The sequence below is a fragment of the Stegodyphus dumicola genome, chromosome 11 (assembly GCF_044657685.1).
Source record: "Stegodyphus dumicola isolate Sdum_Otavi_A_Nest chromosome 11, ASM4465768v1".
In the NCBI taxonomy this organism is placed as follows: domain Eukaryota; kingdom Metazoa; phylum Arthropoda; class Arachnida; order Araneae; family Eresidae; genus Stegodyphus; species Stegodyphus dumicola.
Genome location: NC_140778.1, coordinates 168,312,126 through 168,324,356, shown reverse-complemented (window position 1 = coordinate 168,324,356; position 12,231 = coordinate 168,312,126). Strand labels below are relative to the sequence as shown.

Sequence of the window (12,231 nt, the reverse complement as noted above, 5' to 3'; positions counted from 1 at the left end):
AATGTATAAATAAGTATTCTTTAAATTAATTAGTATTCTTTAAATGTATAAATGTATAAATAAAGAATGTAGTATTCTTTAAATACTACATTATGCCTTTGTAGTATGAATTTCTTGTCTCCCAGTTGATTTTTTGTAGAACTGCAGCCAAAATTATAAACATTGCTTAAGTTTTGCACACTAATATGTTTGTGAATTAAAAAATAATAATGAGGCACCTGATTAATCATTTTTTCTTTGTTAGCTCTTGATTTGGTTTCTCTTTTACTTCCTTGAAGTAGTCCACACATTTTTTTCTGATATCAGTTATTGGAAAATTATAAATGCCTTATTGAGATTTTATGAAAACTTCATTTATTCATTTTGTTGCTGAAATTTACTGATTCTGTAATTCTCTGCTATCATTAAGAATTTACCGATGAACATGCTATGTTAGATATGTCATCATAGTATATAAACAATTATTTTGAGAAAAGATGTATTGAAATAAATTGATATATTAAATACAATTTCTAGAAATAATATTTAGTTGGAATTTTTCCTGTATTAGACTTAGCGGAGAGCTTAAAAGTCGAATCCAGGTTCCTTTCTTTCAGCTGTTCTTTCCACACATCTAAAACTGAATTCTTAAATAACTGCCAAGATTTCAGTAATGCATGTATTTAAATTTTCATGTAAAGTCAGCTTTGACTGTGCATGTATGAGATGTTGGTGGATTTAATGTTTTTTTTTTTTTTTTTTTTTTTTTGTGTTTGTTCCAACAGTTGCCTTGTGCTTAAATGAAGATAAATATGAAATTTATCGAGATAATTTTGAAAGGGCATACTTGGATGCAACAGAAGCTTACTATAAAGCAGAAGCTCCTCAGTATTTAAAAGAATATGGTGTTGTCAACTACATATGGTATGCTAATCAAAAATTAAAGGAGGAAGAGCAGCGAGCTGCTAAGTACCTTGAACTCTGTTCTACGTTACCAGTAAGGAATTTTTATAATGTATTCATGTTGTATTTTTGTAACGAATTCTCAGCACCCCTTTTTTAATAAACTGTTTAGTAATTTATATCGCAGTTGAAAAAGGTACATACGAAAAATTCCATGGACTTTTTTCACCCCCTTAAAAAAAAAAAAAAAGCAATTTTTTTGCCAGTAATGGAAAAGCCACTCTTCAAAAACATTTGGTTTTGTGTAATCTTGATCTTTAAACTAAAATTTAAAAAATTTTGTAAGTTCTTTTTTCCTACTCATTTCTTTTTCTCTTTTTTTGGGGGGGGGTCTTAGTTTAAGGGGGACTATTAAAACTTGAAACCTGCCCGCTACAAAGCAGATGCAGCAAAGTATTTAAAAAATATTAAATGTGAAATTAATGAAAAGTGGTAAGGGGCATGATACGGCACTTTAATACACTTGAAAACGTACAAGCAGTGGCATCACAATGTTCAGACTCGCAAAGGTACATGATGTGAGATTTCTGCTATTTAAATTTTGTATTCAGGTTCATCTAAGCTGGTTTCAAGATTTAGCGACTATTGAATGGGGAAAAGAACCATTAGATTCAAGTTACGAGAGAGTTATAAATTAGTACCTAGGAGAAGTTTGCGCACACAGCCATTTATCAAGACCAAAGAAAAAAATTGGATATGCTAACCATGTAGTTTAAAATTAATGAAAGCCTTTTAAGAAGGTAGAAAACCCGAGCAATGGATGTTGGGAAGAATTTGCTGGGAGAAAAACAAGTATTATATCATAAGAGTTCATAGTGAGAAAGTGACTACCCTTTTGCAAACAGTAAAAGAAAATATTGAAGAAGAATCTATGATTTATTCAGAAATGTGGAAGGGTTATATAACCTGATGAGTTAACAACTGCAAGATTTGAACATCTCGAAGTTAACCACCAATGTAATTTTGTAATGAATTCTAGAGTTTATACCAAAAACATTGAATGATCTGGGTTTCAGCTCAACTGCATAACAAAAACTCAATGGGGAAGCAACCACGTGCTACCACTGAGATTCATCATATGGATGAATTTATTTAGTGTAGCTTTGTGGAGAAAAGGATACATTTGTTTCTGTCTTCAGTGCAATTAGAAATTTTTGGTCCATGCCAATGAGTATGCTTGGTGGGATTCTCTCCAACTTTTATGGTCAACGGAATTTTCTGTAAGTACCTTGAAAAATTGTTGTTTATTATGGAAAATTGTATACTTTAGTGTTTTGTATGTATAAGAGTGAAATATGAAAAATTTAACTGTAAGACTCGAAACTTTATCTTATAAAACAAAATATCAAATTCTAATTAAATGTTTTACTTTCTACAGGAACTTAGTATGAAGTTTCGTGTTAAAACCATTTCTATCAAATCCCCAAAATCACATTCCAGGATATGTTTAAATTTTAGGTTATCTACAGCATGCATACATGAATTTAAAAGATGACCCTAGTTCCTAGGAGAGAAAGATTAATGATAATTATGACATGCAAGATGGTTTTTTTTTGGAATGAGTAAGCAAAAAATGAGCAATAAGCTTTCAAATTAGAGGACAAATTTAAGAAAGGGCTGTCATTAATTCCCATGTCCTTCCTAATGCTTGCCACTGTCCCTTTCTATATGTATGAGATGATGTTAAATAGTGCAGTTATAATATAAAATTTTGCTGCACTGTACAAGAGATTATTGCTCATATATTTTACAACAAAAATGTTCTGAATTTTCAAATTCAGTCAATATGACTTTAAATGTTTACAAATGTAATAAATTACAGAAATTTAAGTGCTGAAGGATTTTATACATGTGCCTAAAATTTGAAATCTTAGAAGAAAAAGTGTATGCAAAGAAAATATGCTTATTTTTCCAAATATAAAGATTATGGAAAAAAAAATCTACCTCGCTTTAAAAACATTCTGAAGACATATTTATAATTTTTTAATTTATGAGAAAAGCTATCTATTTTTTTACGAATATCACAAATTTTTGGCACAGATTTTTTTGACACAAACTCAGCATTTTATTTTACACTATGTCACAAAAAAATATATGCACCCAATGAGCCACAATCACTAAACTCAGCAGGAATGTAGTCTGGGAAGAGATGTGCAAATGATTTAAATTTCAACACCAATGACACGAGGTTCATATTTGAAATGCACAGCCGGGAGAGTTTAACAGCATGATTGCTTGTGCCGTAGGGCTATTTAAACAAGTCTGTTGACTTGGATGGATGGTATTGTGACTAGAGATGCCTCTGAAATGGAAAACCATTCGGAGATGACTAGCCGATGCTGGCAGGGCCGGATTTACATATAAGCTACACAAGCTATAGCTTAGGGCCTCCACTTTCTTGCCCCCCAAATTAAAGAATAATATATATAGTATTAAAATATATTATAACAGACTTATAAAGGGCCTCATATCTCAAATAGCTTAGGGCCTTATTAAGTCTAAATCTGGCTCAGGATGCTGGTATCGACTGCCGACATCCATTGAGATGCCTACCACTGACCCCACATCAACTGAATTTTTGCCAGACTTGGGCAAGTCTTAGTGTGAAGAACTGGAAGTGTGTGATCTTCTTCAGTGATGAATCCTAATTCAGTCTGAATGCTGATGTATTGCACATGCATGTGGAGGTGGCCAGGCCAGCGGTCCGATCCTGCATTTGTTGTCGAGCAACATATGATGATGACAGAATGTGACAAGTGATTTGTTGGGACACACCATCACCTCTAGTCATCCTTCAGAATATTGTTACCACTTGCAGTTACGTGGAGGATATTTTGATGCTGGTTGTACTGTGTTATACTATCAAGTTGTCCAGGTGCCATTTATCAGCAAGAGAATGCTCATCTACATATTGTGTGATTCTCCCAACAACGTCTTCAACAATATGACATACTCCTGTGGCCTGTCAGGTCACCAGACCTCTCACCAGCAGAGCATGTTTAGGACATGCATGGAATCCTGTAATATTAGCGAATTAACTGCACATTTGTAAAGATTATGGCATGATCTTCTGCAGAGGTTCATAGGTGACGTACTTGGTTTGTTGCGACGCCAATACTACTTACTGATTTGTAACCTTTTTCATGCCATAACTTATTAATAAATGAGTTTTGTTTTGAATTTGTAATCACTTGTTTATCTCCTCAGACAGTACATGCCTGTTAAGTTTCATGATAGTAGTTTATTTCCTTCTCTGAGCATATATTTTTTTTTTTTTTTTTTTTTTTTTTTGTGAGAGTGTATATAACTAAATTGCTCCTTTAAATTTTTTACTGATATCACTATTAGAACTCTAAGGCTAGTTTTATGAATGTCATCAGCAAGAAATATCACACTGAAAAAGTTTCCCAGTATTTAATGTTCATTGCTTTGTTCTTTATATTCATGTAATTCAGGAAAGGTAGTTTGCAAACTGCTTTGAAATGTTAATTTTGATTGCTAAAATGTATGCAAAAATATTAAAAAAATTAAATAATATTAACGTAATGCTATTTTATGTGAAATTTTAAAAGTTATTCAAGGTTTCTTTAACTTATTAAAACCATTTCCTAATGTTTTCCATTTCCTAATAATTTTAGAGTATCAACAGTATGAAATGTCTCTTAATTCTAAAAAATATTAATAAAAATGAAATGGAACTTTTATTTTGCTGTCTTAACAAGCATTAAAATTTAAAATCATTGCTTTTTCCAAAACAAAATAAGACAGAACACACACACACAATCTGATCAAACATTTTTCAATTAATTCAAACTGTTTAGTATATATAACAAAAAGTTAAGTAATTCACAAATTGCTGTGAGATAACAAGAATTGCGTGAGTAATTCTAAAAAATTCTACTCAGTCAGTAATTCCACCAAACTTTGAGGGCAGTTGAAGACTGTGAAAATAGCTAGAGGAAGTGTTAGAGCAGGGTTCCCAACCCTATGCCTGTAGGCACCATGGTGCCTACCAATTGTTTAATGTGTGCCTGTCACTATACGATCACAATAAAAATGTTTTAATTTTGAATAAAATGTTTTCTCATTTTTAATGAAATAGAAATTGCGTCCATCACAGATACAACAAGGTTGCCACGCTATCTGGAAAACCGAAAAAAGTCAGGGAAATCGAAAATTGACCAAAAAAGTCAGGGAAAAATCAGGGAATTTAACAATTTTAGTCAAAATTTGAAAAAAATTAGGGAATTTCATAACGGCAATCCCCCCAAAACCGATTTTCGCACCAATGTTGACAGTGATCACGTTCTTGGGGAATTATGTATTGCGTGCTTGTCATTCGGGCAGCTGGCATAGAGCCAATTTTTGCGGCGCTAACCAGATTGTCTTTCAGAAAGGCAAAGAAAGTTTCCAGTATCTTTGTTTCCAGTAACCTCTTGAATTCAGAGGCTCGCACAAAGAATCGTATGCACATGTGGAACGGAAGAAAGAGATGAAGTTATGCCTCGTGGTTAAGAGAGCACGTTTTTCTGTTTTCAGTTAAAAAGTCTGGTAAGTTAAATTTTGTAATCTTTTACATCTTATTAATTTTTTTTAATGTATGTTTACGTAACACTCTATCGTATTTGCTTTTTAAAATGATAAGAATTCATGCAGTGCATTTTTAAAGTTAAAAGAAGTTTATTGTTGCTTTTTGAATCATATTTTGTGCAGTATTAAACAAATCAAATTGAACTGTTTAGCTTTTCAACATCGTTGGTGGCATGTATTATGATTATTGGACTTTGAAATGACGCAAAAAAATCTGATACTTTATAATTTCATTAAAAAAATTGACTTTGTTTTGTAATTGGCAAAATATTCTTCTCCCCCCATTTTTTTTGGTTTTGTTTTGTTTTGTGTGTGTGTGTGTTCTGAATTCGGTTTTCCGTTGTTTCGATTTTTAAATAATTCGCATTTAAAATTTATTTTTGAGAAATAAACGACGATAAAACTTGTTGCCGAATTCAGAAACAAACAGTAAATATTAAAATGTTTGTCCCCTCTTTTTTTATACACTTCATGTTGTAAAAATCAGTAATCAATCCTGCTTTTGCTTGAAATTTCCAATTTTGCTGTGCCCTTCCTCCAAGCTCATACAAAACAAAATCTTTTAAACATTTTTTTTTTTTTTTTTTTATAAATGCCTTGTTATTTTGGAGTAAATTAAACAAAATAATAACAAGTTATCTTGACTAACCATTCAATATAACTATATTTGGCAAAATACCGTTAATTATTGTAATTCACTTTTTAATCTTCAATTAATTTATTTAAATGTTATTCATATCATTTAATGTTGCTTCATCCTTCTAAATTTATTTCTTATTAGTTAATACTTTCAAATTTCAGGCAATTTTCTGTGGCATACTCGTGAAACTAATTCTGGCAGTATGATAACATACCATTACGAAATCTAGTGCACATATTTTTAACTTATGTGTGTTGCTAAATAAGTATAAAATACTTGAATTTATTTAAAAATATTAAATAGATTTCTTTCTTTTTTTAGCTGCAAAATATCTGAAAAAAGACATTTTTTAATCCAGGTTGGGCAGATTCTAGTCTCAATCCTCAGTGGAATCCATGGTTGCAACCTATCGAATTAGCTCCTAACATGGCAAGATGCACGTTTTGCCAACAAAATATCATGCTTAGTACCATGGGAAGGAAAGCAGTTACAAGCCACATAAACAGTGTAAAACATAAGAAAATCATTTTTGTGAAGATGAACTCTGAAAACTTAAAAAACTATTTCTCCATAGATAAAAGCAGTTCTGAAACACAGCAGTCTTCGGCACTAGTTGCTGAATCATCAAATTTAAACGCGTTCACACCTGAGGACAAAGTTTTTGCTGCGGAATTACTGTGGGCTATGAAATTTGTTTCTTCAGATGTTTCTTATAATGCATTTAATGCTGCTGCTGTTCTGTTCCAGAAAGTGTTTGATGACAGCAATAAAGCTAAAGCTATGACCCTGGGACATACAAAAATGTCATATTTAGTGTCATTTGGTTTAGCTCCATACTTCAAAAAGATGCTCATTTCTGATCTTAGAACACTGAATTTGTAATTTGCTTCAATGAAGCATTAAATAGAATTGTCCAGAGAGGCAAAATGGATCTTTTTGTTAGATTTTGGGACAGTGCGAGGAATGAAGATACCTCACATCAATTTTTTGGGGACATGTATCTGCCAATGACCTTCTGAGAAGTTTCTTTGAGGGAACCTCAGAGCTAGATAAAAAGAAATTGCTGCAAGTATCATTGGATGGACCAAATGTCAATCTTAAATTCCTCAGAGATTTGAAAGAAAATTTAGCAAATAATGATGCCTGCCATGTATTACATATTGGGTCCTGTGGTTTGCATGTTGTTCATGGTGCCTTTAGAGCTGGCCATAAAGGTACTGACTGGAATTTAAGTGCATTATTTAAAAATATGCATAGAGTATGTAAAGACAGTCTTGCTTGGCAAGCAGACTATATTGCCATCACTAACTGTACAACTTTTCCGTTGAAGTTTTGTGAAGTAAAATGGTGTGAAAACATACCTGTTGCTGAGAGAGCTATTGATATTTTTCATCATGTCAAAAAATATGTAGAATCATCCGAACTACCAAAAACTGTGTCATTCAAAAGACTGAGAGAAGCTGTTAAAGATAAGCTACTTTTGGCAAAAATCTCATTTTTTATTTCGGTTGCAGGAGTTAATTTACATCCATTTCTAAAGTCATTTCAGACAGCTGATCCTTTGTGCCCCTTTCTATATACAACTTTCCATAGTATGCTAAGTCATCTTCTCTCCAAATTTGTCAAAAGAGATATACTGCGAGAGGCAAAAGCTCCTGAAAAACTGATAAATATAGATATTCTGGATGAAAACATTTATTGTAATGTTGCAGATATAGATGTGGGTATTGCTGCTGGTGCGAGTTTAGCTAAAAGTGGAGTATCTGATCTTAACAAAAGAGAATTCAGAACTCGGTGCAGAACATTTTTGGTTAAGCTGGTATAAAAAATATTTGAAAGAAGCCCATTGAAATATAGCTTAGTTAAATACATTTCTTCATTAGATCCTAAGCTCATTACGTCTAATGAATTTTTATGTGAGAAAAGGATGGAGAGGTTATTGCATATAATATATGAAAGTGAATGGATAAATTCCACAGTTTCAGATAAATCAAAAATGCAGTTTAAAGAATTATTATTCAGAAGTAAGGGTGTTTGGAAAGACGCTTTTACTAATTATGCTTCAATGTGACTTGATCACTTTTATAAGGATTTGATTAATAACTCAGATTTTAAAGAACTTTGGAGTGTTGTAAAACTAGTTCTAATTTTATCACATGGCAATTCCACAGTAGAAAGTGGATTTTCAGTTAATAATGATATGTTGGTGGAAAATCTGCAGGAAAATTCTTTAACAGCAGTGCAAACTGTTTATGATGCTATAAAAGTAAATGGAGGTGTGATTAATATTAATGTAACTCCTTATATGTTATGATATGCCAGATCTGCTCGTGGTGCATATCACCGAGCACTCGAAGACAAAAAACTGTGTGATAATAAACATAAAAAATACTATTAGACAAAAGGAACAAGGCACAGATTAAAATTTTGGAGTCAAAAAAACAAAAATTGAGCAGAGATGTTTCTTCAATTGACTTGCAAATTGCAAAGTTAAAACAAGAAATCTAATTTGGTGCTTATTTTTCATTAGTATTTTTTCTATTAGTGTTTTGTTTAAATATATTAAATGTCATATTTTTAATTCTAATAAATATTTTTCATTTAACATATGTTATGTATGCTTATATTAACAGTTTTGCATAAAAAATGCTTTTTTAACCTTTCAGAATTTAGCAAGTGTTGAAATATCACTGAGGTGATTGTTTGCCAATTATATATTATTTAATAGGATAGATATAAATGGGCCCCGCACTGCCATTTTGTGAACAATAACTTCCATTCCAGAATTTATGTATAATACTTTTTAATATCATTCATGACATAATTTTATTACAATTAATGGTGGAGAAAATCTTATGTTTAAAAGTTCATACATTGCATTGAAAAATCAATGAATTTCATTTCTGGTTTTGGTTTAGATGGAATGCATTGTACTTATTTAATTTCTTTTGTAAATGAAAGTTATTGGGGAAAATGGAAAATAACTCCTATTGTAGTCATAATAGTAATGTTTTGGTAATATACTTTATATATATGTATATAAGTCATATGCAGTTAGCAAATTTTTGTGTTATCAAGTGGCACCACAATTAATTTACCTTTAGCACAACAAATGCACACTACATGGATAGACTGGAATTTTCTTAAAAACACTCCTGGAAAACCTGAGAAAGGGAGGGAATTTCGTTCTCCTGTTTGAGTGGCAACCCTGATACCAGCACAAAACAAAATGCAACCAATCTTTTTTTTTACGTGCATGTAATATTAACTCTTTCCAACTATAATTCACCTTGAAAAAATAAATGGTGCCCACCATCCAACAGATATTGTAGAATGTTCTCTTAGGGACAGAGAGGTTGGGGACCCTGTGTTACAGGAATTTATAGTGTCTGGGTATTAGCTCATAATTGCCAATACACCACATTGCCAACAATCAGTTGGCATTTTGGGGCAATGAAATGTCTTTTTGATATAAGCAAATTAATCAGTTTTTAATTAATTGATTAATTATTTTTAATTTCCTACACATATTATCTGACAATTAGATTACAAAATTGTATCACTCTAACACCACAGGTTATCTGTCTCTCCATATGAAGTCGTTTAAATAAGGCAAATGACATCTTTCAAACCAGTTCCCAGTTCTTATTCCAATACTTTGATGACAATTTTGTTAACACTATTTCTATTATTCAACCATTGTTACGTGCAGTTTCATTTTAGGAACATTGGAAGACTCGTAAATTTTTAGCAAAATAGAACGGGCCAGAAAATAATGGATTGCTTTTGATTAGTATCTCTATAAATCTAGTAAATACATGATATGAAATGCAGTAAAAATTATCTAGATAAGTGCTAGTATTTAATTAATTTGAAGTTGACATTAAATGGTAAACAAAAGAAGCCATCTTTATCCTGTATTAAACCCTCGCCTTCAAGAAGAGAGAGCATATTAAGCAGGAAAGGAAAAGAAAGAGAAAACTTATGTGTTTCTAAACTCTGTTTCTTTAAAATGTGCACTTCAAGATCTTAGTGGACCTTCCTTCATTCATGATTTTAATTTATGTTGTCTTCATTGTATATAAAGGATTAGGGAATTTTAGAAAATTAGCGAACTCGGCAGTCTTTGCAGTAGTTGTTACCATGATTATAAGGCTAGTTAAAAAGGGAAATATTTCCTTAAAGTGACTAAAGTAACAGTCTTTAGAAGAATACAAATACATTCACTATTGGTCATACAGTTATTATCCCAATGCAGTAACTGTACGTTTCTACCCCCATTTTGATGGAGCACATCCCAAAGGTTTCAAAAGGTCTTCCACTCTTCTTTTGCCACCAAACTACTGAAGATTACTTTCAGCTTGCCAGTATTTTGAGTGCTCTCCACGCCACATAGACGCTGACAAACATCAGTGCCTTCTCCAAAATTAGAACCTATGCCCATCAGTACAGCAGACAGTGTCACTGTCCACTACGCTAATCAGGGCAACTTAGGAAATACAAAAAAATTTCTAGAGCTGGCATAACACTTACATGGAAAGGACACATGTATCATTATTGGTGTTTACCAAAAGGTATTGATTTATGTCAAAGTACTAAATATATATTAGGTTAGCTATGGTTGTGAAGCCTCTTTTTTACATTTCTAAAGATAGGATTGATTGTGAGTGTTAAATCATATTCTGACATTATGGACTGATGTTTGCAAGTGAGTTTCACTTTAGTTTCCTCAAAGCTCACTTTGGCAGTGCATGTTTTGTGGATGATGCAGACACTGAGCAAGAAATCTTTATATGATTGCAACATAATGCAAAAAAATTTTGATGCAGTAAGTATTGGGACTTTTATGCACTGATGGAATGAGCTTTGATGTGAGTGGAGTTAATGTTGAAAAACAAAACTGATTGCTACATCAGTATATCATGCAGTTTTATTTTTATAATAATAGAATTTGTTTCTATAGCAGCAGAATTTGAAGAGTTTTATTCATTAACTAGTCTTCCTATGTAGCTTATTTTGTTCTTTTAATACATATTTAATCTGTCTGTTATCCAGTTTTATTTTAAATGCAGAATTAATAAATGTTTCTTTATTGCTAGTTTACCAGATGCATTGTAGATTTGCTTGTTACAACATTTCAAGAAGTTATTTTAGCAGAATGTCCAGCAATGATAAAAAATCATGAGGCAGAAAGTAAGTCTTGTTAAACTTACTTAGTTTAAAATTTAGTTTTAAAATTCATGTTAAGTAAGTTTAACAAGACTTACTTAACATGAATTTTAAAACTTTATTATCTGCATGTAGGTAAAAGCTTATTAGTTAACTGTTATCGTAATTTTGATAGCAGACAAGTGAGTTGAAAATTATTTTTTAGAAAAGGGCTGTTGTTTGTAAAAATATAATACATTAATCTTTAGTTTTTAATATTACTCTTTAATTTACATTATTCTTTAGTTTTTTAAATTCTTTAGTTTTAAAGAATGAAAATTTTGTGGATGTTTTTCTTTCTTCCAATTTCATTGTTTATTCTGTAGTTTTTAATTTAAAACGGAATTGCATTTCAGAGCTTCAGTTGATGTTCAAATTGATGGACAAAGCTTCAGATGGTATTAGTCCTATGCTAAGAGATTTAGAGCATTATATTATTAGTGAAGGTTTAGCTGAAATGAAGGCTGCTGCACCCATTATTACTCAGGTATTTATGTTGTGTAATTAATTGCATTATGTATTAATATTTGATGATGTTAAGCTCATTCGTATGGAATTTGACTCATAATTTATATGATTAATTAAGTGAAAAGAGTTATGGAAATTTTGGGAGAGAAGTTCCTGTTCCAATATTCTTTTTGAAATTAGTTAATTCAGATATTAGTTTCTAGCTATAGTATTGTATTCTATATCTTTTACTGATGGGATGAAATATTTTACTTAACTTACATTTTTTTTCAGAGTCTTTAATGATGATACCTTTTACAGTGCTTTTCAGTCAAAATAATGGCAGTATTTGAAATTTCCTTCAGAATTGCTAAAGAAATAGGAAGTTATCAAATTACATTAAT

General features: G+C 31.5%; 2 protein-coding genes across 7 annotated transcripts in view; both read left to right on the top strand.

Moving 5' to 3' along the window:
• The window catches only part of LOC118194215 (cullin-5-like), a 67,554-nt gene that overhangs the window by 28,984 nt on the left and 26,339 nt on the right, over window positions 1-12,231 (top strand). For all 6 annotated transcript variants that reach the window (XM_085826220.1, XM_085826217.1, XM_085826219.1 and 3 more), the window contains 3 exons: window positions 765-976; window positions 11,272-11,365; window positions 11,737-11,867. In XM_085826220.1, coding sequence (XP_085682346.1) covers window positions 765-976; window positions 11,272-11,365; window positions 11,737-11,867 — 437 coding nt within the window. The remainder of the gene's footprint in view (window positions 1-764; window positions 977-11,271; window positions 11,366-11,736; window positions 11,868-12,231) is intronic.
• Window positions 5,104-7,151, top strand: LOC118183396 (uncharacterized). The gene is made up of 2 exons (XM_085826221.1): window positions 5,104-5,493; window positions 6,494-7,151. The coding sequence occupies exon 2, from the start codon at window positions 6,599-6,601 to the stop codon at window positions 7,052-7,054; it is 456 nt and encodes a 151-aa protein (XP_085682347.1). The 5' UTR covers window positions 5,104-5,493; window positions 6,494-6,598; the 3' UTR covers window positions 7,055-7,151.